This window comes from Schistocerca gregaria, chromosome 5 (assembly GCF_023897955.1).
Source record: "Schistocerca gregaria isolate iqSchGreg1 chromosome 5, iqSchGreg1.2, whole genome shotgun sequence".
NCBI lineage: Eukaryota > Metazoa > Arthropoda > Insecta > Orthoptera > Acrididae > Schistocerca > Schistocerca gregaria.
In genome coordinates, this window is record NC_064924.1 from 635,338,323 (window position 1) to 635,365,616 (window position 27,294).

General features: G+C 47.1%; 1 protein-coding gene across 5 annotated transcripts in view; it reads left to right on the plus strand.

Moving 5' to 3' along the window:
- Nucleotides 1–27,294, plus strand: part of LOC126272274 (protein madd-4-like) — a 2,033,115-nt gene that overhangs the window by 1,657,246 nt on the left and 348,575 nt on the right. For all 5 annotated transcript variants that reach the window (XM_049975019.1, XM_049975021.1, XM_049975022.1 and 2 more), the window contains exons 5-6: nucleotides 3,709–3,948; nucleotides 25,123–25,267. In XM_049975019.1, the coding sequence (XP_049830976.1) occupies nucleotides 3,709–3,948; nucleotides 25,123–25,267 (385 nt within the window). The remainder of the gene's footprint in view (nucleotides 1–3,708; nucleotides 3,949–25,122; nucleotides 25,268–27,294) is intronic.

Below are 27,294 nucleotides of genomic sequence, written 5' to 3' on the forward strand. Positions count from 1 at the left end.
TTAAAGCACTACGTATAGGGTAAAGTAGAATAACAGTCCGGAGACAATGACTGTATCAGTATGGCAATAGACCAGTCATAAAGCAGCATCTGCAAGGCAATAGTTTGTGGACATAAACATTCCTGAAATGGTGATTAAAATTCTTCTGGATATTATGTCGCCTCATTGCTAAAAACTAACAACAATAATAAACTCAAACCGACGTCTCGGCCGAATTTCAGCGGCCTTCCTCAGGGTACGACTGGTTTTGCATGGGGATAGGTCCTTCTTTTTATTACAGACTATCGATGTCTGACGTCACTGTTCTAAAATGTTGTTGGAAAAGTATTCTGTCCTGCATACGTTAACTGCCCTAGCCTCCCGGATAAGCTATGAAAATAACATCAAAGAAGAATTAAAGGAGTTACATCACACATTTCGTGCCAACGGCTATGATGACAACTTCGTAAGAAAGGTAGCTAAAACCAAAGGGCGCAGCACACGAGAAGAAGGCAAAGAAGAGAAGCTTCCACTGGTACACTTACCGTATGTGAAAGGCGTCAGTGAATGGCTAGGCCACGTCCTCCGCCGACGAGGTTTCAAACCGATTTTTCGAAGCAGTCACAGGATCCACGAAATGATAGCTTCCACACAGGATGTAGTCAACAATTTTAACACTGCATGTGTTTATCAACTACCGTGTGAGTGCGGAGCTGCCTACATAGGAGAAACAGGGAGACCTGTCAGCTTACGAGTAGCAGATCACGAACGCTATGTACGATTACAACGACATAATAAATCGGCGATAGCGGAACACCACCGTGACTGTGGACAACCTATCAGGTTCCAGGAAGCCCGAGTACTGGCGAAAGAATCGTGGATGCGAGAATGCAAAATATGGGAGGCGATCGGAATTATTAAGCAGCCTGACAACATCAACAGAGAAGATGGCTACAAACTCCCGGCGTCCTGGCTGCCGGCCATCCGAGTCCAACGGGCGGCGAGCGGTCACGGGGCAGAAGCTACACGGGACACGGACGTATCTGTAGAGCAACTGTCAGTCTACTTCCGCGCACACCAGGAGGAAAACTTGCCGACCAAAAGCCGACCGCTGATTGGCGGACAGCTACCAATCGTTGACGACATGGACATCCACGAATAGCCTCCTTCCTTCCATCTCCCCTCACTTCATGACTATACAGTCATATCAGACGGCCAATTAAAAGTTTTTCCACAGTTATGTCAGACATTGATTGTCTGTAATAAATAGAAGCACTTATCCCCACGCAAAACCAGTCATGCCCTGAGGAATGCCGTTACAATTCGGCCGAAACGTCGGTTTTAGTTTATTTTTGTTGTTAGTTTTTATCAATGTGGCGGCATAATACCCAGAAGAATTTTAATCACTTTGATACCGGCCGCGGAAGCCTACGTTCTTATTTTCCTGAAATGGTCTGAGCTGCGGACGGCTCATACCTGATGCCGATGGACGTCCTTGGCATGAGTTACAACGTCAACTTTGTTCTACACCCCAGCGTCCTATCTATCTTCTCTGGTCTCGGCTCTCGAGAAAGAAAGCGTTTCCGTTCCTCCACATATACCCAGACTGCCGCGTGGGATTAGCCGAGCGGTCTAGGGAGCTGAAGTCACGGACTGTGCGGCTGGTCCCGGCGGAGGTTCGAGTCCTCCCTCGGTCATGGATGTGCGTGTTTGTCCTTAGGATAATTTAGGTTAGGTAGTGTGCATGCTTAGGGACTAATGACCTTAGGTGTGGCAGAGCGGTTCTAGGCGCTTCAGTCTGGAACCGCGCGACAGCTACAGTCGCAGTTTCGAATCCTGCCTCGGGTATGGATGTGTTTGACGTCCTTAGGTTAGTCAGGTTTAAGTAGTTCTAAGTTCTAGGGGACTGATGATCTAAGATGTTAAGTCCCATAGTGCTCAGAGCCATTTTTTTATGACCTTAGCAGTTGAGTCCCATAAGATTTCGCACACATTTGAGATGCCCAGACACCTCACTGAACGCGTCGGCAGCTAAGCAGTCATGGAGTCGAAGGGTTCTCACTCCCCATACTAGTATTCCATAGCCGGTATCTAGCTATATTTATTTGAAATAACGCATTGCCAATCACCAACTATAGCAACATAACTTTATTCCTCAACCTGTTTAGGTTTATAAAACTATCATCACAGGAGAGGTTATAACAACGCAGCAAACACAACGTAGGATACGCAGACAAGTACAGAAAAAAATATTCTGAAAACTTATAGTTGCAGAGTTACTTACAAAACTGGAAATTTGTGCTTTGCTCATACATATCACTGGAATGGTACTTCACTATAAATACCTCTGTCTTACCTCACACATTATTTACTAATCATTACAGCAAATTATGTTCGAACATCACGATCACAAACTTGAAATTTTGGTAATACACTACTGGCCATTGAAATTGCTACAGCACGAAAATGACGTGCTACAGACAGGAAGAAGATGCTGTGATATGCAAATGATTAGCTTTTCAGAGCATTCACACAAGGCTGGCGCCGGTGGCGACACCTACAACGTGCTGACATGAGGAAAGTTTCCAACCGATTTCTCATACACAAACAGCAGTTGACCGGCGTTGCCTGGTGAAGCGTTGTTGTGCATGAGGAGAAAAGCGTACCATCACGTTTCCAACTTTGATAAAGGTCGGATTGTAGCTTATCGCGATTGCAGTTTATCGTATCGCGACATTGCTGCTCGCGTTGGTCGGGATCCAATGGCTGTTAGCACAATATGGAATCGGTGGATTCAGGAGGGTAATACGGAACGCCGTGGTGCATCCCAAAGGCCTCGTATCACTAGCAGTCCGATGACAGGCATCTTATCCGCATAGCTGTAACGGTTACCCTTGATGCTGCATTACAGACAGGAGCGCCTGCAATGGTTTCTCAACGCCGAACCTTTGTGCACGAATGGGAAAACTTCATTTTTTTCGATGAATCAAGTTTCTGTTTAGAGCATCGTGATGGTCGCATCCATATTTGGCGACATCGCACATTGGAAGCTTGTATTCGTCATCGCCATGCTGGCGTATCAACCGGCGTGATGGTATGGGGTGCCATTGGTTACACGTCTCGGTCACCTCTTGTTGGCATTGACGGCACTTTGAACAGTGGACGTTACATTTCAGATGTATTACGACCCGTGGGTCTACCCTTCATTCGATCCCTGCGAATCCCTTCATTTCAGCAAGATAATGCACGACCGCATGTTGCAGGTCCTGTACGGGCCTTTCTGGATAGAGAAAATGTTGTGCTGCTGCCCTGGCCAGCACATTCTCCAGATCTCTCACCAACTGACAACGTCTGGTCAATGGTGGCCGAGCAACTGCCTCGTCACAATACGCCAGTCAGTACTCTTGATGAAATGATCGTGTTGAAGCTGCATGGGCAGCTATACCTGTACACTCCATCCAAGCTCTGTTTGACTCAATGCCCAGGCGTATCAAGGCCGTTATTATGGCCAGAGGCGGTTGTTCTGGGTACTGACTTCTCAGGACCTATGCAACCCAAATTGCGTGAAAATGTAATCACATGTCAGTTCGAGTATAATATATTTGCCCAATGAATCCCGTTTATCAACTGCATTTCTTCTTGGTGTAGCAAATTTAATGGTCAGTCTTAAGAGTGACGAAGTGCAGAAAGCGAGGTGTAGCGGTGCGCGGTGCGGGTTGCTGTCCGCAGGCGTGCCCCGAGCCGGGCGACTTCCGTGCGCAGCAGTGTTCGTCGTTCGACAAGGAGCCGTGGCGGGGCGCCGAGCTGCGCTGGCTGCCGCACCCGCAGGAGGCGGCGCCGTGCGCGCTCACGTGCCGCGCGACGCGGCCCGACGGCTCGCACGTGGTCGCCACGCTGGCCGCCCGCGTGCAGGACGGCACGCGCTGCCGCCCCGGCTCGCTCGACATGTGCATCAGCGGCCAGTGCCAGGTACGTCCGAGCCTCTCCCACTCCACACTGGCCCCTATCTTGTCGTCTACAGGGTTTTTCCGTAAGAGCGTGTCCAAATTTAACACGACGCTCTACTGAACAGTTTTAGGTAGGGCACCTTGGCTCGGAGAAGCCAGCTTAAAATGATAACGGGAATAAATTCACATTACTCTGTGGAATGTGTGTTCTCATAGGGCAACTATCCGAGGATTTCCACCCAATAATATCCAAACAGCAGACTCTGTACACAATTTATTAAATTGCCAATACTAAACTCTTTTAGATAACTACAGTTTCATATAACTTACAGAACTTAACAAATGGTCAAAAGAACGAGCTTTAATAAAAAACAATAACGGCGGTTAAAGGCCATAAAATCAAAGAACCTTTTACAATAGTGCTTTTAGAGTTTACCCAAGAGACTAAATCTAATAATAAGTTAACTTAGCAATACAACTTAAGATCGTTTACAAAAACCTTGAGAAACATAATGGCACTTGGCACCATGAAATCAATGAAGCGCAACACACAACCAATAAATACAATAACAAAATAATAATTTGATGCAACCAAAGAGCAAGGGCAGCACCCAACGCAATCACAGACAAGCGAGCTCTCAACACTTCGGAGCCTTCCCACTAGAAACGGTCCCCGAAATAAACCGCTGAGAACTCCCCGACATGCCTCCGACAACTGCCCATCACTTACGCATCTTAGTTATGTTCTGCAACACACGACAGATAATATCAACACAAGATAAAATTCAAAATAAAAAACAATATAACATCCCGACAGCACATGATAACCACGGCGGCGTTAACTCGAGCGCTCATAACAAGTGCCGGAAGCCAACACACACAAATCTTGTCCGATAGAACAGATACCATCTTACTAAATATATACACTCCTGGAAATGGAAAAAAGAACACATTGACACCGGTGTGTCAGACCCACCATACTTGCTCCGGACACTGTGAGAGGGCTGTACAAGCAATGATCACACGCACGGCACAGCGGACACACCAGGAACCACGGTGTTGGCCGTCGAATGGCGCTAGCTGCGCAGCATTTGTGCACCGCCGCCGTCAGTGTCAGCCAGTTTCCCGTGGCATACGGAGCTCCATCGCAGTCTTTAACACTGGTAGCATGCCGAGACAGCGTGGACGTGAACCGTATGTGCAGTTGACGGACTTTGAGCGAGGGCGTATAGTGGGCATGCGGGAGGCCGGGTGGACGTACCGCCGAATTGCTCAACACGTGGGGCGTGAGGTCTCCACAGTACATCGATGTTGTCGCCAGTGGTCGGCGGAAGGTGCACGTGCCCGTCGACCTGGGACCGGACCGCAGCGACGCACGGATGCACCCCAAGACCGTAGGATCCTACGCAGTGCCGTAGGGGACCGCACCGCCACTTCCCAGCAAATTAGGGACACTGTTGCTCCTGGGGTATCGGCGAGGACCATTCGCAACCGTCTCCATGAAGCTGGGCTACGGTCCCGCACACCGTTAGGCCGTCTTCCGCTCACGCCCCAACATCGTGTAGCCCGCCTCCAGTGGTGTCGCGACAGGCGTGAATGGAGGGACGAATGGAGACGTGTCGTCTTCAGCGATGAGAGTCGCTTCTGCCTTGGTGCCAATGATGGTCGTATGGGTGTTTGGCTCCGTGCAGGTGAGCGCCACAATCAGGACTGCATACGACCGAGGCACACAGGGCCATCACCCGGCATCATGGTGTGGGGAGCGATCTCCTACACTGGCCGTACACCTCTGGTGATCGTCGAGGGGACACTGAATAGTGCACCGCACATCCAAAGCGTCATCGAACCCATCGTTCTACCATTCCTAGACCGGCAAGGGAACTTGCTGTTCCAACAGGACAATGCACGTCCGCATGTATCCCGTGCCACCCAACGTGCTCTAGAAGGTGTAAGTCAACTACCCTGGCCAGCAAGATCTCCGGATCTGTCCCCCATTGAGCATGTTTGGGACTGGATGAAGCGTCGTCCCACGCGGTCTGCACGTCCAGCACGAACGCTGGTCCAACTGAGGCGCCAGGTGGAAGTGGCATGGCAAGTCGTTCCACAGGACTACATCCAGCATCTCTACGATCGTCTCCGTGGGAGAATAGCAGCCTGCATTGCTGCGAAAGGTGGATATACACTGTACTAGTGCCGACATTGTGCATGCTCTGTTGCCTGTGTCTATGTGCCTGTGGTTCTGTCAGTGTGATCATGTGATGTATCTGACCCCAGGAATGTGTCAATAAAGTTTCCCCTTCCTGGGACAATGAATTCACGGTGTTCTTATTTCATTTTCCAGGAGTGTATATAGTTCAGGCTCACCGGCCACTTGACCATCTTCTTCTTCTGTGCGAATGCACAAACAGTGCCCGAACTCTTACGGGAATCGGCAACGCGCCGCGAGTAATGATTATAATGGGTGGCGGCACTACGAATGTAGTGCGTGACAATACGTTGAGAATGTGGGTTTCGCGGGAGGTGTGCCAGAGATAAATCCCTACAGTCGCGCTATCTTCTGTATCCTCGGTGGCTCAGATGGAAAAAGCGTCTTCCATGTAAGGAGGAGATCCCGAGTTCGCGTCCCGGTCGGGGCACACATTTTCATCTGTCCCCGTTGACGTATGTCAACGCCTGTAAGCAGCTACGTGTGTTCATTTCATTGTAATTTAATTCTCGCTTCTTAAAACAAAACAATAAAAGCCAAGCGCACATGTATAGTCAAACCACAGTCTTAGAAGTGCATAACGACACCAAACGCGACTATTCCACCAAGTTAATAATAACACAGTGAGCTAAAAATACAGAACATACCACTAAATGCTGTTACACAAACCCAATTGACGAGATCGTGTTGTTCAGGTCCCAGAAGACCACATGTACCAAGCAGCAGTAATTCACTATGCATATACTATCCAAAACCGCCTTTCTCAGCAAACTTTACTTAACACATCAAATGCCAAATGTACCATACATGAACGCAACTCCGGGCAGGTAACTGGAACCACCTACGTGAATTCCTTCAAAAAGGAACGAACAGGCGCGTCCGCAGCTCGTGGTCGTGCGGTAGCGTTCTCGCTTCCCACGCCCGGGTTCCCGGGTTCGATTCCCGGCGGGGCCAGGGATTTTCTCTGCCTCGTGATGACTGGATGTTGTGTAATGTCCTTAGGTTACTTAGATTTAACTAGTTCTACGTTCTAGGGGACTGATGACCACAGATGTTACGTCCCATAGAGCTCAGAACCATTTGAACCATTTGAGTGAACAGGCACCACCAAAAGTAACGCTGAGCAGACCGGGTGGGCAACGACCCACTCAGCGGGATAAAAAAATGGCTCTGAGCACTGTGGGACTTAACATCTATGGTCATCAGTCTCCTAGAACTTAGAACTACTTAAACCTATCTAACCTAAGGGCATCACACAACACCCAGTCATCACGAGGCAGAGAAAATCTCTGACCCCGCCGGGAATCGAACCCGGGAACCCGGGCGTGGGAAGCGAGATCGCTACCGCACGACCACGAGCTGCGGACTCAGCGGGATAACCAAAAGATACTTCAGTTGAGTAAATAAATTAGTACCAACAAATATCGTAACATGCGATATAACGTGCCACACACACACACAGCAAAAACTTCCAACAACGCCGTCCCACTTCAGAATGAAGTCCAGAAACCGCTGCTGGACCTTCCAGCGGAAAATCTGATGAGGCGACCGAGCCCACACCCTAACCTGGCAGACGACTCCAAAATTCAGCAACTAGTTGTCTCCGGGCAAGAGTATCGCAGGACCCCACTGGACCTCCACATCAGACAGGCAGGCAGAACAAGAACGCCGACTCCAAGTAATCACCACCGCACGGCCAGCACAGCGGCAAGTCGCCTCCGCCCCAGAGCACTCTGCTCGTATTGCGAGGCACAACCACCTTAGCGCCAGTCACTAGCAGGTCAGACAGAGCGAACTTCACGTTCTGTGCAATTCCCGGAAACCGACTACCCTCTCGCTTACCGCCCGCCACCGCAAACACACGCCAGCGACGTAATAGCAAATCAGCACCGGTGCGTCATCCACTCTAGAACGAAGAACTATAATCGATTATAGCGCGCGCTCTAAACAAGATCTCAGGGTAGCGGCGCGCGCCATATCACTCTGTACCTTTTTATTTTCATTAGTTACAGTTAATGCAACTACCATCCTTGACAAAATGAATGTATCATTTGCACTGTACCTTACAAATTGTGCTGAAACTGGCGGTCGTCAACCTCAATTCAAACATGACATCGGCGAAGAAGATTCTGATGCACCCTCACAAATATCCCTGGTGTGTTTCGAATCACATCACAGGCACCTACAATTCTGGCAACTAATTTCGTCTCCGTATCCGCTGGGGTCTCATACACAAGTGATTTTAGATATCCCCACAGGGAATAACTAAGGGGATTCAGGTCAGGTGACCTTGCAGGCCATGAAATAGGACCTGCTCCTCCAATCCAACCACCAGGAAACACACATTGAGATGGTTGCGGACATCCGCACTGCAGTGAGGTGGTGCACCGTCATATTGTGTCCACATCCTCTCACGAACAGCCAAGGTTACTTACTCCAATAACTCAGGTAGAACGGCCAGGTAGAAGATATGGCCCAATGAGATTGTCGCCTACAATGTCGGCCTGGATATTCACAGCAAAACGTACTTCATGGTGTGACTCTACTACAGCGTGCTTTCCTCATCCTACACATCGCTATTACTGCTGTTCGAAATACGATGGTTCCACAGAAAGTAATGCACCGACTTTTTTTCTTCAACAATTCTTTATTCAACATAATGAGAATTGCACTGACGAAAGAATGGTGCTTTATTTGGATACTCTATTTTTCCACGTAATCTCCGTCCCGTTCTATGGCCTTTCTTCAGCGTTAAGTAAAGGCCCTTTCGGTAACAGTTCTTGACCTGGTGGCGGAACCAGTGCATCACTGTATGAATTCCCCCCCCCCCCCCCCCCAGGGGGCTCACCACTATTTGGCGGGATCGTGCTTGGCTATCACGGGGCCCCAGCCTATGCAGCGTTTTTTTTCCCTTCCATGCTTCGTGTCTATTCTCTTGCTATTCTTTTTCCCCTCCCTTGGGGAACATGTCTAGGATGTTATTGGGAATCTTATACATTGTCTGTCACCGGCTTAAAAACAGTCTCACGTTTGTTTCTCGCTCATTTTTCCTTTCTTCGTTTCCCTTCTCCTCTCGTTCCTCTTCTTCGACGTTTGAGGTTCCTCTTCTTCTTCTTCTTCCTCCTCCTTGTGCGCTCATGATGGTCGGCCCACGCGTCTGACACGTAACAGGTGACTGGGTAGTGCGTAATTCCCAGCTCTGGGTCGACAGGTAGGGTTCGCATGTACCCCCTTGTACAGGCCAGGCCCAGGGAGGGGTGATTGCCTGAGCTACTATTACAGACTGGTCCCTCTGTCAGATGCTCAGGAAGTGTGACCTGAGGTGTGAACAATCACCTAAGGTGGGCGCACCCCCTTGTCAAGGGAGCCCCCGTTGGAAGGAGCGCACCATCAGAGAGCTGGCAATCGTGTGGGATTTTCTCACAATGCGTCAATCACCTTCCCAGTCTTCCAAACGTAATGAGGCAAGTTATTCGAAGACACTTCCCGCTGCACTACGGTTCCTCGTGGTCTCACATACTGAAAACAGTCAGTCCTTCGCCTCAGTAAATACGTTTATTATTCAGAAAAGTATTGATGCAATTGCTGTACCTGTGAAATCCTGCTCTGCTTTACAGAATAGCACATTGCTTTTTGGAGACTGCTTTTGATTCTCAAGCGAAACAACTGCTTGCTGTCTCGCTTTTCCACAGCTGCTCTGTTCGTGTCAAGGCCTATAGAACTTTGAATCTTTCTGTGGTGTAATTTACACTAGCCTGTTCGACGATCTAACCGAGGCCGAAATCCAATCTTACCTCTCTGACCAGGGTGTCATTGCAGTCCATTCTGTAATGAAAAAGGTAAATTCCTCCTTAGCGCCCACCCGCACTCTTTTCCTCGCCTTTGTTAGAATGGTGCTGCCGTCCAAGATCAAGGCAGGCTATGAAATTACCACATCCAGCCATACATTCTAAACCCATTGCGCTGCTACCGGTGTCATCGTTTCACCCACTCTAGAACGTCTTGTCGACACTCAGCCAAATGTGTAACCTGTGGTAGGCATGCACAGAAGACCGACTGTCCGCCTCCTTCTGCACGCTGTATCAACTGCAATGGCGGTCATGGCCGACTCCTTTCGGGATTGTCCCTTGTATCTAGATGCGCGGCTGTCCAAGAGATCTGGTTAAAGGAAAATTAGCCTTACCCAGTAGCTTGCAAGCTACTGGCTACTTGCAAGCCCTGTGTTCTCCCATCTGGCACCTATAGCTCTGTTATTGTTACTCCTCGCTCCATGAAGGACATGCCCGTGCAGACATGCGACTTCAAATTCAGCTCTGAGGTTGTGAAATCGCCCAATGTCAAGGTAGCATCTCCTTCCCCCCGCCAAGCTCTCGCCTCAAGGGGCGCAGCCACCAGCTACACAGTGAGTAGGCAGGAAAGAACAGAAATAGTACTACCATGAAGACTTCCTCTGACCCTCCAGCCAAACAATACCCAAGTCTTCCTTTAACCAGAAAGACTCGAAGAACTCCACCAAACGCAGTCTTCTCCTTTGCCAACTTGAAAATCCTGTTCGACAGTGTCGCCACATGACACATTAGCCCAGTCAGCCACTGTGTCGCTGGTGTGCACCAACAACCGTTTTTCAGCATTGGACTCCATGGACCAACCACATAACCAAGCCGATGCTTCTGTGGACCCGATGGGGCAGGATCCTCCTGCCTCTATGCCCTGTAGTAGCGGCTCTACACTAGCTGTGACTCGTCGGCCGCCGAGTTGACACCTCTACATCTCTTCCTCCTGATGTCTGTCCTTCAATGGAACGTTCATAACCTTTGGTCCCACAAAGAGGATTTACGGCTGCTTGTACTCTCATGATTAATAAAATTCTTTTCCGGGCTATTATGCCGTGGTCTGATGGATTTCGCATTGTAAACCAACGTTTCGTCCCCATCTGCGGAGGACATCTTCAAGGGGGTTCGTGGCTTCTGTTAACTTCCGAAACACACACTGTCTCACTACTGACTGCAGCAAATTTTTGTTTTCGCGTGCTCCCGCGCATAGGCGTGACGTCACATGTTTTGAATACGCGAGCGCAATTGGCCGTTGTCGGTTGCCGCCGTCCGCTGTTGCTATCATCCCATGGCGGAAGACTGGTACACATCTTCTTCAGCACCGGCATCCAGATGTCATTCAATTTCACGCCCTCCTCCTTCCTATTAAAATTCCTGGGGTGTTTCATAATCTCTATAGCCTCTCTGTAAAGCCTTTCATGATATCCGCTTGTGGCTGCCAGTACTTGAGTTCTATCAAAATAAATGTGGTGGTCTCCTGACTGCAAAGCATGTTCCGCAACAGCTGATCTATCAATCTCTCCCCTTCTACAATTGCCCTTGTGCTCTTCTAGTCGTTTTTTGACCGTTCTTTTTGTGGTACCCACATATACCTCCCCACAACTACACGGGATCCTGTAAATTCCTGCTTTTTCCAGCGGTTTACGAGCATCCTTAGCCAATCTCAGGTGTCCTTGTATCTTCCGGGTAGGTTTGTAAATCACCGCGATAATCCGTTTTTTCAATATTTTCCCTATGCGGTCAGTGACGTCCTTAATAAAAGGCAGGAAAACTTTCGATTTTGCAAGCGCTTGTGCACTGCTATGATTTTCACGCGGCGGTCTTAACGCTCTTTTTATCTCAGCAGCCGAGTAACCATTCCTGAGTAATGCATCAGTGAGGTGTTCCAGTTCCGTATCCAGTAGCCCAGGTTCACAGATGTTCCTTGCTCTATCCGCCAACGTTTTTATTATGCCTCGCTTTTGTTGTGGGTGGTGGTTCGAATCCCGGTGTAGATAACGATCCGTGTGCGTGGGTTTCCGGTAAACTGTATGACCTAAGCTACCATCCTGTTTCTTGTAAACTAGCACATCCAGAAAATTTAGTCTCCCTTGTGCCTCCTCCTCCATGGTAAACTGAATCTTCGGATTAATACCGTTTAGATGTTTGTGAAAACGGCCTAGTTCCTCTCTGCCATGCCTCCACAACACAAACGTATTATCTACGTAGCGGAACCAGATATTCGGTTTTTTGTTGGCAGTTTCTAGAGCCTGCGCCTCGAATTTTTCCATGAAAAAGTTAGCTATAACCGGGCTTAAGGGGCTCCCCATTGCCACGCCATCAGTCTGTTCGTAGAACTCATCGTTCCATTTGAAATATGTCGTCGTAAGGCAATATTTAAATAGTTCTGCAATGTCGGGAGGAAAAATTCTATTCAGCAGTTGCAACACCTCATTGAGAGGAACCATAGTAAATAGCGATGCCACATCGAAACTGACTAACATGTCCTCCGGCTGGACCACTATGCCGCTTAATTTACTGATGAAATGTGCAGAATTCTTGATATAGGAGTCCGATCGTCCCACATGCGGCCGTAATAGCGTTGTCAAAAACTTGGCAATAGAATAGGTGGGCGAACCAATGGCACTCACTATAGGTCTCAGAGGAACAAGTTGTGTATGAACCTTCGGCAAGCCATAGAGTCTTGGAGTCAGCGCAACTGAATTGAACAGACTTTTCTGAACGTTCTGTTCGATAGAGGACTTCTTAATTAACCGCGTAACCGTTCTAAGAACTTTATCAGTCGGGTCTTTACTCAGCTTCTTGTAATGTTACTGACTATCACAGCAAGATTAATGACTTACTAGATCCGCAGACTTACAAGAAGCTGAATAAAGACCCGACTGATAAAGTTCTTAGAACGGTTACGCGGTTAATTAAGAAGTCCTCTATCGAACAGAACGTTCAGAAAAGTCTGTTCAATTCAGTTGCGCTGACTCCAAGACTCTATGGCTTGCCGAAGGTTCATACACAACTTGTTCCTCTGAGACCTATAGTGAGTGCCATTGGTTCGCCCACCTATTCTATTGCCAAGTTTTTGACAACGCTATTACGGCCGCATGTGGGACGATCGGACTCCTATATCAAGAATTCTGCACATTTCATCAGTAAATTAAGCGGCATAGTGGTCCAGCCGGAGGACATGTTAGTCAGTTTCGATGTGGCATCGCTATTTACTATGGTTCCTCTCAATGAGGTGTTGCAACTGCTGAATAGAATTTTTCCTCCCGACATTGCAGAACTATTTAAATATTGCCTTACGACGACATATTTCAAATGGAACGATGAGTTCTGCGAACAGACTGATGGCGTGGCAATGGGGAGCCCCTTAAGCCCGGTTATAGCTAACTTTTTCATGGAAAAATTCGAGGCGCAGGCTCTAGAAACTGCCAACAAAAAACCGAATATCTGGTTCCGCTACGTAGATAATACGTTTGTGTTGTGGAGGCATGGCAGAGAGGAACTAGGCCGTTTTCACAAACATCTAAACGGTATTAATCCGAAGATTCGGTTTACCATGGAGGAGGAGGCACAAGGGAGACTAAATTTTCTGGATGTGCTAGTTTACAAGAAACAGGATGGTAGCTTAGGTCATACAGTTTACCGGAAACCCACGCACACGGATCGTTATCTACACCGGGATTCGAACCACCACCCACAACAAAAGCGAGGCATAATAAAAACGTTGGCGGATAGAGCGAGGAACATCTGTGAACCTGGGCTACTGGATACGGAACTGGAACACCTCACTGATGCATTACTCAGGAATGGTTACTCGGCTGCTGAGATAAAAAGAGCGTTAAGACCGCCGCGTGAAAATCATAGCAATACACAAGCGCTTGCAAAATCGAAAGTTTTCCTGCCTTTTATTAAGGACGTCACTGACCGCATAGGGAAAATATTGAAAAAACGGATTATCGCGGTGATTTACAAACCTACCCGGAAGATACAAGGACACCTGAGATTGGCTAAGGATGCTCGTAAACCGCTGGAAAAAGCAGGAATTTACAGGATCCCGTGTAGTTGTGGGGAGGTATATGTGGGTACCACAAAAAGAACGGTCAAAAAACGACTAGAAGAGCACAAGGGGAATTGTAGAAGGGGAGAGATTGATAGATCAGCTGTTGCGGAACATGCTTTGCAGTCAGGAGACCACCACATTTATTTTGATAGAACTCAAGTACTGGCAGCCACAAGCGGATATCATGAAAGGCTTTACAGAGAGGCTATAGAGATTATGAAACACCCCAGGAATTTTAATAGGAAGGAGGAGGGCGTGAAATTGAATGACATCTGGATGCCGGTGCTGAAGAAGATGTGTACCAGTCTTCCGCCATGGGATGATAGCAACAGCGGACGGCGGCAACCGACAACGGCCAATTGCGCTCGCGTATTCAAAACATGTGACGTCACGCCTATGCGCGGGAACACGCGAAAACAAAAATTTGCTGCAGTCAGTAGTGAGACAGTGTGTGTTTCGGAAGTTAACAGAAGCCACGAACCCCCTTGAAGATGTCCTCCGCAGATGGGGACGAAACGTTGGTTTACAATGCGAAATCCATCAGACCACGGCATAATAGCCCGGAAAAGAATTTTATTAATCATGACAGTTCCGGCCGTGAAAGTTTACATTTTACAATTGCTTGTACTCTGCCTTCAGCAAACTAAATTCCACCCTCATGACTGCTTTAAGCTTTCACATTACTTACCGATTCGTTTTGACCTTCCCCCCCGTGGTCGGCATTCCATCTCATGGGGGCATCATGCTGCTCATACAGGATGACATTCATAGTCAAACCACCTGCCTGACTACCTGTCTTCAAGCAGTTGCCATTCGCCTTTTCCTTCCCCGCCTGACCTCCGTCATTAGATGTCACTAAGGCAGACTTCCATCAACCTATTGGAGAGCTACCTCCCCCATTTTTACTACTCTGTGACTTCAACACCCATAATCCACTTTTGGGTTCTCCCTGGGTCTGTCAGAGAGGTGCCCTCTTGGCTGACCTTCTTAACCAACTTAATCTCTTCTGTCTTAACACTGGAGCACCCTCTTTTCTTTCTGACTCGTCATACTCCTATTCATATTTGGACCTATCCTTTTGCATTGCCCAGCTTACCCATCATCTTGAGTGGTCCGTTCTTCCGACACCTACTCGAGCGAATATTTCCCATGTGCTCGCCGTTTGCTGACTCCTACCCCATCTGCATGCACGCCCAAATGGCAGCTTACTAAGGCTGACTGGCAGCTTTACTCCTCCCTGGCGACCTTCGAAGAACCGAAGAACAAGATTTCCTCAGTTGTGATGACCAGGTGGACCATCTCACCAATGTTATCTGTACTGCTGCAGAACGTTCCATTCCTCGTATACCACATCGTGTTCTAGTCCCTTGGTGGACTGAGGCATGCTGCGACGCAATTCACACACGAAGACGTGCTCTCCGCATTTTCAACCGTCGTCCTACGATGGCAAACTGCATTCATTGTAAACAGATGCGTGCAAAGTGTCGTCGCGTTCTTAGCAAACGAGCTAGCTGTATTTCATGCACTAGTTCTTTTAACAATTCCACCCCTTCCTCTGTCGTGTGGGTCAACCTCCGACAGCTCTCTTGGACCGATATACATTCCCCCATTTCCGGCCTCACAGTAGCAGACGATGTTATCGTGGACCCTATTGCTGTCTCCAACACCTTGGGCCACCATTTTGCGGAAGTTTCGAGCTCTTCTCACTATCACTCTGCCTTCCTCCATCAGAAACGAGCGGAGGACGCTAGGGCGTTACCCGTCTCTTCTCCGAATCGTGTGCTACAATGCCGCGTTTACTATGAGGGAGCTAGATCATGCTCTCAGATCATCCCAATCGTCCGCCCCTGGGCCGGACTCCATCTACATTTAGATGTTGCAGCACCTTTTTCTTGTGGGCAAGCACTTTCTGCTTAACACATACAACCACACTGGGCAGAGGGCACATTTCCCGGAAGCTGGCGTGAAGCCACCATCATACCCATACCTAAGCCCAGTCAGGACAAAAACCTTCCTTCTAGCTACCGCCTCATCTGTCTTACCAGTTGCGTTTGCAAGGCTATGGAACGTATTATTCACGCCCGACTAGTATGGTGGCTCGAGTCTCGAAATTTACTGACAAATGCACAGTTGGGATTTCGAGCACAGCGTTCTGTAGTTGACCATCTCGTTACTTTGTCCAACCATGTCACGAATGGTTTTCTGTGGATATCCCAGACTGTGGCCATGTTTTTCCATTTGAAGAAGGCCTAAGACACCTGCTGGAGAACTGGTATCCTCTGTACTCTTTACACATGGGGCTTCCGTGGCTCCCTGCCCTGTTTCCTTCAGGCACTTCCACAAGACTGAGTTTGCACGGTGCCTATGTGTTCTACCTTGTCGGACACCTTTATCCAGGAAACGGTGTGCCTCAGGGTTCCGTCCCGAGTGTCATCCTCCTTGCTATGGCCATTAACCTTATCGTGATCTGTCTCCTGTAGGGCTCTCCGGTTCCCTTTTTGTCGGCGATTTTGCCATCTATTGCAGTTCTCCATGGACCTGTCTCACTGAGCGGCGTCTTCAGCGGCGTCTTGATCGTATTAATTCCTGGAGCATCGAAAATGGCTTTGGCTTTTCCACCGACAAATCCGTCTGTACGAATTTCTGGTGACGCAAGTGTTTTCTCCCACCATCTTTATATCTTGGGCCTATTGCCCTTCCGTCCGTTAAAATACGAAATTCCTGGAGCTCATGCTCGATAGGAAACTCTCTTGGTCCTCCCATGTATCTTACCTGGCAGTCCGCTGTACGTGGTTCCTCAATGTCCTACGTGTCTTCAATGGTACTTCCTGGGGTGCCGATCGAACCACCCCCTTCCGTTTATACCGGTTCCTTGTCCTTTCGAAACTCGATTATGGGTGCTTTGTTTATATATCTGCACTCCCATCCCTCTTATACCGTCTCAACACTATCCATCATTTTGCCATGGGCGCCTTTTACACCAGCCCGGTTGAGAGTCTGTATGCTGAAGCTGCTGAACTACCTGTGTTCTACAGCCATGACTTGCCCCTGAGCAAGTATGCTTGCCGTTTGTCTGCCATGCGTGGCCACCCATCCTAAGCCTCCTTCTTTGATGATTCCTTTGATCGTATAGGGCTCGTCCTTCTTCTCTATTACTTGCTGGAGGCCGCTTTCGGCACTTGCTACAGTGGCATAACTTCGCACTGCCTGCACCATTCCCAGTGGGCGTGAACCCTTCACCACCTTGGCTTCGTGAAGTGGCCTATGTTAACCTTCGCTTCCTAGGGACACTACTCCAGCTCCGTTCTATTGCATTCACTTTCACGACCTTCGTATGGCACTTCACGATAGTACCTTTGTATACACTGGTGGCTCTCGGACTGTCGTGGGGTCAGGTGTCCCTTTGTCATTGGCACCCACGTCTTTCGATATCAGCTTCTGGCACACTCCTCAATATTTACAGCTGAGCTCTTCGCCTTGTATCAGGCCATGGGGTACATCCGGCTACACAGCCTTTTCAATTGTGTCCCCTGCTCAGAGTCTCTCAGTGCCTTTCAAAGTCTATGTGTGCTGTCCACCGCCAATGCCTTAGTGCAGCGGCTACAGGAAAACTGTCAACTGCTCACTCTTGGTGGAGCCAGTGTGATGTTTCTGAGGGTTCCTGGTCATGGCGGTCTGCCAGGAAACGAAGCTGCTGACGCTGCTGCCAAAGCTGCAGTCCCCATACCTCATCCCGTTACCTATATTCCCTCCGATGATCTCTGTGTTGCCGTCTGTCAGGAGGTGGTGTCCCTTTGGCATCGGCAATTGTCCTCCCTTCACAGGACTAAGATCCGGATTATTAAACCTCTCCCAGTGGTTTGGACGAGCTCCTCTCGGTTATTTTAACTCGGCTGCATATTGAGCACTGCCATTTGAACCATCATCATTTGCTAAATAGCGCTACCCCACCACTTTGTACACATTACACTCAAGTTTTAACTCTCCGTGACTTGGAATGTCCATTTTTTAACCTTTTACGTTCCCGTCTGGGTTTGCCGTCTGAGTTATCGGCCGTTTTACCAAATGGCGCGCGGGCTGTCGACCGCGTCTTACTTTTCATCCGCCAAAGCAATATTGCGAAGGCCATTTAATTTTTAGTTTTGGACCTCCGTTTCAGTATGGTGCCTTTTTAACCCTTTTTTCACATGCCTGTTTTTATCTGTCTTCTATTATGTCAATTGGGACTGAAGTTTTGTATCTCCTCTACGTCTTCGTGTTCTATAGTTTTCACTTCGGCGCGTATGACCCCAGTTGTTTTGCGCCCTAAAGCAAAACAAACAACTGTGTGAATCACCTCTTCATTGTCCTCAAAATGTCTTCCATGTATGGCATCCTTCAATGGCCCAAACAAGTGGAAGTCTGAGGTGGCTAGGTCAGGTGTGTCAAGTGTGGCAGCCGTGGATGGTCTCCTCGACCGCTGCAAATCGTGGAACTCCGCCAAACCGCCTTCTGATGACCCCACCCTCCGTGCCCAGCGACTAACTGTACTTCTGTCGACAGCAGATGCTCCATACGCTTTGCACAAGCGCTTGTGAATATTCACCGTAGTTTCTTTCTCTGCAGTGAGAAATTCAATGACGGCACGTTGCTTGTAAGGCACATCACCTACAGGCGCCATACTGAAACTATCCTACAGCTATGCTATGAGTCGGAAGTGATGGAAACTTGGTGAGCTGACTCAGGAGACTTCAAGTAAAACATACGTAGCGTTTCGCATTCGTAGCATTGTTGTCGGCTGAGAAAAAAAAATACGGTGCATTACCTTCTGAGCAACCCTCGTACCACCACGATCAAATAAGGCCTCGTCAGTGAACAGCGTGATTTGCAGAAAATCTGCTCGATCAATCCATTGTTGGAGCAGCCACTGGCACAGTGCGACCCTTGGTGCAAAGTCAGTCGCAAGCATTGCATGGACTCGTTGTGAGTGATATGGGTGTAATTGTTGATCGTGGTGTACTGGCCACTCGCCAGTATGTGCAGCGTCTATTTCACGTGCAATACGACGAGTAATTGTAGCGGAGTCCCCTGCAACACGTTCCTGAACCTCTTTTTCAAAATCGGGTGTGCGAGTTGTCCTCAACGTTGCCAGCCTCCCGCATTCGTCGATCGACATAAATAAACATTCGTCGTGACGGATGACGCCTATTAGGAAATCGTTCCCTTTACAGCATTTCAGCAGCGAGAGCATTGCACCGTACTTCCACATACACAAGTACATTTCAGTGAGTTTTGAAAAACTCTACCGCTACTGCTCCATCGTATTGTATTGAACGTCTCTGAATAGCACTGAGTAATGAATGGATTTGTCGTTGATTCATAGCTCGTTCTGTCATGCGACAATGTAAATACCATACAGCAGAGCTGCCTTATGGTCAAGAAACCTAAGCAAAACCTGCACCATGGCTTCCTAGGTATCAGGCTCGTCCTTCTAGTTTCCTTGGAGGAAATAAAGAATGTACCTGTAAATAAACTGGACAGCACCTGTAAACTTGTACACACGTTAGTTGCAAATAAACTGGAAAACAGTAATGCTACACAAAGCGGCAAACGAGTTTACCCCAGTATCTCCTTAAGCAGGCTTCTCCGACCCCAGGTTTCCTACCTCAAATTGTTCAGTGGAGCATTCTCTATGACCGGTTGCAGTTTTGCACGCTCTTACCGAAACTGTTTGTAGATCTTGCACACTCATTCAAGTTTGAAACAGTAACTCATGCCCTCAATTATGAGAACAGTTTTAGGGGATAAGTAATTTCAGTATAATAGTGATACGGAGAACAATATTGCGTAAAACAGCGTCAAGAAAGGAGAAAATCATTTAACAGTACACCTTACTGAAGATTAAACATGAATTGTGAGTTCCCAGTTTCATTATTTCAAAGCGTGGCGCAAAACACTAAAGCTGAGTCCGTACACTCCAAAAATGTCCTTTACTGGTTAAGGACGAATCTCTGTCTTTTTCTTCGTTTGTATCAATTACTACGTGCAATAACAATGGGAATGAGCCACTCTTCCTGTCGTCTCTACACTGAAACATGCAGATCATACACTGCTAGTAATACTGCTCCAAGGTACACTCTAAGGCAAGAAAACGACGCTCCCCAAAGGGACGGAAATCCGTAGATGTGGTGTACATGTAGAGACAAAAAATGATTACAGTTTCAGAAAAATTGGATGATTTATTCAAGAGAAAGAGTTTCACAAACTGAGCTTGTCAATAACGCCTTTGTCAACCCCTGGTCCTTACGCAAACAGTCATACAGCTTGGCGTTGATTGGCAGAGTTGATGGATTTCACCCTGACGGACATCGTGTCAAATTCTGTCGAATCGGGGCTTCAGATCGCCGAAATCTCGACCTCGCTGCTAGAGCCTGTCAACTTTCTCAGTCAGGGAGAGATCAGGCGACGTTTTTGTCCAAGGAAAGGTTCGGCAAGCACTAAGACAAGCAGTAGAACCCTCGCTGAAACTCCTGCTGAAATGTAAGCCCAGGATGGCCTGCCTTGAAGGGCAACAAAGAGGGTGTAAAATGTCGTCGACGTGCCGTTGTGCTGTAAGGGCGCCGCAGATGACAACCACAGGAATGCTGTTGTGGATGAGATGGCACCCCAGACCATCACTCCTGACTGTTGCGCCGCGCAGTGGGCGACAGTCGTGTTGGTATGCCACCCTGTCCAGGGCGTCTCCAGACATACCTTCGGCCTCAAATCTCACTGACTGGTGCAGAATTGTTTTCAGTGATGAGTCCCGCCTCGAACTGATCCCTGACGATTCCGGCGCTGACAGCCCTGTAATAACAGTAAAATCTATTAGCCACGTGACCCCCTGAATGCCTAATCTTAGACTCTCCATTGACTGATTTGCACAATGTACGATCCTTAAAACGTCTTGGCAGATTAAAACTGTGTGCCGGACCAAGACGCGAACTCGGGACCTTTGCCTTTTGCGGGCAAGTGCTCTACCATCTGAGCTACTCAAGCACGACTCACGCCCCGTCCTCAAAGCTTGACATCTGCCAGTACCTCGTCTCCTACCTTCCAAAGGCAAAGGTACCGAGTTCGACTCTCGGTCCGGCACACAGTTTTAATCTGCCAGGACGTTTCATATCAACGCACACTCTGCTGCAGAGTGAAAATCTCATTCTGTACGATCCTTGCTTAACAGGGGTAATTTTCAAACATGGCGCAATCGCTTATACCATTTAAAATCTACCAAAGAAACATTACTGCCTGAATCATTTAACATGCACACCGCTTCATGATTCATACTCGCACACACAAAAAGTAAGAAAATTCGTGACACTGCTTTAACATAACTTCAGCCTCTCAATATCTCATGCAAATGCTTCAACTTAGCTACCCACCACTGGCGTGAACTTTGTCAGCTCCTATCCTCGGAATAGGACATACTAAATGACTGGCACGATTACACCTACAACACAATTTCTTTATTTAGGAGCTGCACCTTCGTCACCCAGTGCGGTGCAACTTCTTCTAGGTTTAGTGACTCGGCCCTGTCTTGCTAATTATACGCTTCTCATCACTGAATCTGATATTCTGGATAGGGGTTAACATTTTATCGAGTTCCTGAAGGCTCTCTGGTTTAATAACAAAAACAAGCCAAGACCTATATTTTTGGCTCATTCCTCCCAGAATGTGGCAAGACAACTCTGCTTCGGTCCACTCTACAGAGTGGTCCATTGGTAGTGACCGGGCCAAATATCTCACGAAAAAAGCATCAAACTAAAAAACTAAAAAGAATGAAACTCGTCTAGCTTGAAGGGGGAAACCAGATGGCGCTATGATTCGCCCCCTAGATGGCGCTGCCATAGGTCAACTGCGTTTTTTTTAAATAGGAACCCCATTTTTATTACACATTCGTGTAGTACGTAAAGAAATATGAATGTTTTAGTTGTACCACTTTTTTCGCTTTGTGATAGATGGCGCTGTAATAGTCACAAACGTATAATTACGTGGTACCACGTAACATTCCGCCAGTGACGGTATTTGCTTCGTAATACATTACCCGTGTTAAAATAGACCGTTTACCAACTGCGGAAAAGGTCGATATCGTGTTGATGTATGGCTGTTGTGATCAACATGCCCAACGGGCGTGTGTTATGTATGCTACTCGGTATCCTGGATGACATCATCCAAGTGTCCGGACCGTTCACCGGATAGTTACGTTATTTAAGGAAACAGGAAGTATTCAGCCACATGTGAAACGTCAACCGCGACCTGCAACAAATGATGATGCCCAAGTAGGTGTTTTAGCTGCTGTCGAGGCTAATACGCACATCAGTAGCACACAAACTGCGCGAGAATCGTGAATCTCAAAAACGTCGGTGTTGAGAATGCCACATCAACATCTATTGCACCCGTACCATATTTCTATGCACCAGGAATTGCAAGGCGACGACTTTGCAGGTCGTGTACAGTTCTGCCACTGGGCATAAGAGAAATTACGGGACGATGACAGATCTTTTGCATGCGTTCTATTTAGCGACGAAGCGTCATTTACCAACAGTATGGTGAAGCATTGTGGGAGGAAGGATAATTGGCCCTCATTTTATGTATGGCAATCTAAATGGTGCAATGTATGCTGATTTCCTACGTAATTTTCTACCGATGTTACTACAAGATGTTTCACAGCATGACAGAATGGCGATGTACTTCCAACATGATGGATGTCCGGCACATAGCTCGAGTGCCGTTGAAGCGGTATTGAATAGCATATTTCATGACAGGTTGATTGGTCGTCTAAGCACCATATCATGGCCCGCACGTTCACCGGATCTGATGTCCGCGGATTTCTTTCTGTGGGGAAAGTTGAAGGATATTTGCTATCGTGATCCACCGACAACGCCTGACAACATGCGTCAGCGCATTGTCAATGCATGTGCGAACATTACGGAAGGTGAACTACTCACTGTTGAGAGGAATCTCGTTACACGTATTGCCAAATGCATCGAGGTTGACGGACATCATTTTGAGCATTTATTGTATTAATGTGGTATTTACAGGTAATCACGCTGTAACAGCATGCGTTCTCAGAAATGATTTCACAAAGGTACATGTATCACATTGGAACAACCGAAATAAAATGTTCAAACGTACCTACGTTCTGTATATCAATTTAAAAAACCTACCTGTTACCAACTGCTCGTCTAAAATTGTGAGCCATATGTTTGTGACTATTACAACGCCATCTATCACAAAGCGAAAAAAGTGATCCAACTAAAACATTCATATTTCTTTACATACTGCACGAATATGTAATAAAAAATGGAGGCTCCTATTTAAAAAAAAAGAAACATAGTTGATATCCATTTGACCTATGAGAGCACCATGTAGCCAAACATAGCGCTATCTGGTTTTCTCCTTCAAGCTAGACGAGTTCCGTTCTTTGTAGTTGTTCAGTTTGATGCTTGTTTCATGAGATATTTGGTCCGCTCACTATCAATGAACCACTCTGTATACATTGCTCAAAAATCTGTCCTAACTTCCTCAATATAGTGCATGAGTATCTCACTCACATCTTTTACTCGATAGCATTGCCCGTTGGCTAACTCCTTCCTTAACCTACGTGACAAGTTCAGAAACAATGATTTACGTAATTGGCCCAACGAAACATGTTTGTCCAAGGTCTCAGTAATTACCCTCCTTAAGGTGGGTAGGACGTCAAACGGGCCGACTTGGAGCAGGAGAGGCACCACAGGACATTTTAATTTCCACTGTCTATACTTTTACAAGTAAATTCATAAAACTTTGTCAGCATGACCAGGAAGTTTTCAGGATTCACACTCTTAGCAGTAGAAGTTCAAAACCATAACAAAATAATTTTTTACGCTTGAAATTTCATCATTTTTCACTTACTATTGGCTGCATTTGTTGCAATAGGTACAGATTTATTCATAAGTAAGAGAGATTCTTCGATGAATTTTGCACAGCGTACAAACCATACTTACAGGTGTCTGAAACTCTAGAATCTATTTAATTTGCGAAAAAATGAATGAGCTGTTACGTTTTAAACTTTATGTTTAGAAACGAATCAAATATTGTAGTTAACTATCTCAATTTTTACCACAGTTTTTAATAGATTTGGAAAAATCTATAGTTTCATACACCTGTATGTATGGTTTGTATGCTGTGCAAAATTCATCAAAGAATCTCTCTTACTTGTGAAGAAAAATGTACCGTAGCAACAAATGCAGCCAACAGTAAGTAAAAAAATGATGAAATTTCATATCTAAAAAAAAATAATTTTGTTATGTTTTTGTACTTCCACTGGTTGTTGTTGTTGTCTTCAGTCCTGAGACTGGTTTGATGCAGCTCTCCATGCTACTCTATCCTGTGCAAGCTTCTTCATCTGCCAGTACCTACTGCAACCTACATCCTTCTGAATCTGCTTAGTGTATTCATCTCTTGGTCTCCCTCTACGATTTTTACCTTCCACGCTGCCCTCCAATACTAAATTGGTGATCCCTTGATGCCTCAGAACATGTCCTACCAACCGATCCCTTCTCCTGGTCAAGTTGTGCCACAAACATCTCTTCTCCCCAATCCTATTCAGTACTTCCACATTAGTGGTACGAGTGTGAATTCTGAATCCTTCCTGGTCATGATGACAAAGTTTTATGAATTTATTTGTAAAAGTATAGACAGTAGGAAATAAAATGTCCTGTGGTGCCTCTCCTGCTACAAGTCGGGTCGTTTGACGTCCTTCCCTCCTTAACAGTCTTTGGGGAAATGATAGGAAACCTGAAAGACCGTATAACTACCAACATGTAACGTCCTAGCCTTGTGCTCCAACCGATCAGACAGCCACAATACCAGCACTATCTGTTCATTCTTATCTATGCCCCACCTCTCAATCTTTGGACTGAGGACGTAACACAGTGGTTCTTCGTGGATCTCGAGGACTGTATAACTTGTGGACCAGAGTGCTAAATGTCGTCAAACTGTTCAAGAAGCCTGTATTTGTAACTCCATTTCTGGCAGCCTGCTATGCACAGCCGCCGTTATGTGCGTGCGTCTGGTCTGAGGCCTGTTGTTGCGCAGCGCGTCGGCTGCGACCTGCGCATCGGCTCGTCGAAGCGCGTCGACACGTGCGGTGTATGCGGGGGCGACGGCTCCTCGTGCGCCAAGCCGCTCTTCCACTGGGAGCACGCGTCGGCCTCGCTCTGCTCGGCGCCCTGCGGAGGCGGTAAGTGGAAAGGTTCCTTCTCTTTAGTTATGCATCGTCACCTTTTTGTATCCCTCTTCCTCTGTTTCCTTCTGTCTATGCCACAGCGTTCCGGACGTGTGTGTGGCCAATTCGCCTCATCGACACGTGCTTGCCCGCTTGATACATTGATCGGAAGTATAATGATTTTTCTGGAGACTAGAAATCTACTCTGTAGGAATCAGAATGGGGTTCAAAAAAGACGGTCGTGTGAAACCCAGCTCGCGCTATTCGTCCACGAGACTCAGAGGGTCATAGACACGGGTTCACAGGTAGATGCCGTCTTTCTTGACCTCCGCAAGGCGTTTGATACAGTTCCCCACAGTCGTTTAATGAACAAAGTAAGAGCACATTGTGTGATTGGATTGAAGAGTTCCTGGATAACAGAACGTAGCATGCCATTCTCAATGGAGAGAAGTCTTCCGAAGTAAGAGTGATTTTAGGTGTGCCGCAGGGGAGTGTCGTACGACCGTTGCTATTCACAATACACATAAATGACCTTGTGGATGACATCGGAAGTTCACTGAGGCTTTTTTGCGGATGATGCCGCAGTATATCGAGAGATTGTAGCAATGGTAAATTGTATTGAAATGCAGGAGGATCTGCTACAAATTGACGCATGGTGCAGGGAATGGTAATTGAATCTCAATGTAGACAAGTGTAATGTGTAATTATCTGGGAGTACGCATTAGGAGTGATTTAAAATGGAATGATCATATAAAGTTGATCGTCGGTAAAGCAGATTCCAGATTGAGATTCATTGGAAGAATCCTAAGGAAATACAATCCGAAAACAAAGTAAGTAGGTTACAGTCCACTTGTTCGCCCACTGTTTGAATACTGCTCACCGGTGTGGGATCTGTACCAGTTAGGGTTGATAGACGAGATAGAGAAGATCCAAAGGAGAGCATCGCGCTTCGTTACAGGATCATTTAGTAATCGCGAAAGCGTTACGGAGATGATAGATAAACTCCAGTGGAAGAGTCTGCAGGAGAGACGCTCAGTAGCTCGGTACGGGCTTTTGTTGAAGTTTCGAAAACCTACCTTCACCGAGGAGTCAAGCAGTATTTTGCTGCCTACTACGTATATCTTGCGAAGAGACCATGAGGATAAAATCAAGAGATTAGAGCCCACACAGAATCATACCGACAATCCTTCTTTCCACGAACTATACGAGACTGGAATAGAAGGGAGAACCGATAGAGGTACTCAAGGTACCCTCCGCCACACACCGTCAGGTGGCTTGGGAGTGTGGATATAGATGTAGATGTAGATTGAATTTAAGGTGCCGGACCGACGTTTAGTTAAATGATCTGATGATTATTATGTTGATATTGCGCAACGGATAACGAGGGGGGAGTTCAAACAACCAAGTTGGCAAGTCAGTAAAGGCCACGCTCTGTCATGATGTATAAGAACACCACTTTCTTTATAACATTCTCTCTACACAGGACTGGGGTTTGTAATGATCTTTAAATTCATGACATTGCTCTCGACACAGGACTGGGGTTTGTAATGACCACTAAATCCATGACATCAAGTTTATAGGACATTTATTATCTATATTCTCCAAAACTTAACAAATCTAATAATTGCAGCAAAAAAAATCAAGTCAAATGATTTCTAGTTTTGTCTCACACTGAAAGTGCTTAAACTAACAGGCATCTCGGTTCTACTTAAGCACTGGGAAAGAGGATGGGACTACGTTGCTGCCCTAGTGGTCCGCCTGCTGGGACAGTGATCGAAATTCGCACGCAAGATTACTACTAGAACCGAATAACACCAAAAATTCTCTTTGGCGGAAAAACGGGAGAACAAAGCAGACATAAACATCTCCCATATTCACAAAAGAAAGCAAATTCTTAAAAAATAAAACTACCTGTGAAATACGGCACACGCAAATAATCAATTAACAGCACACGTAACCATCCTCACCTTAACTACACTCCTGAAAATGGTAAAAAGAACACATTGACACCGGTGTGCAGACCCACCATACTTGCTCCGGAC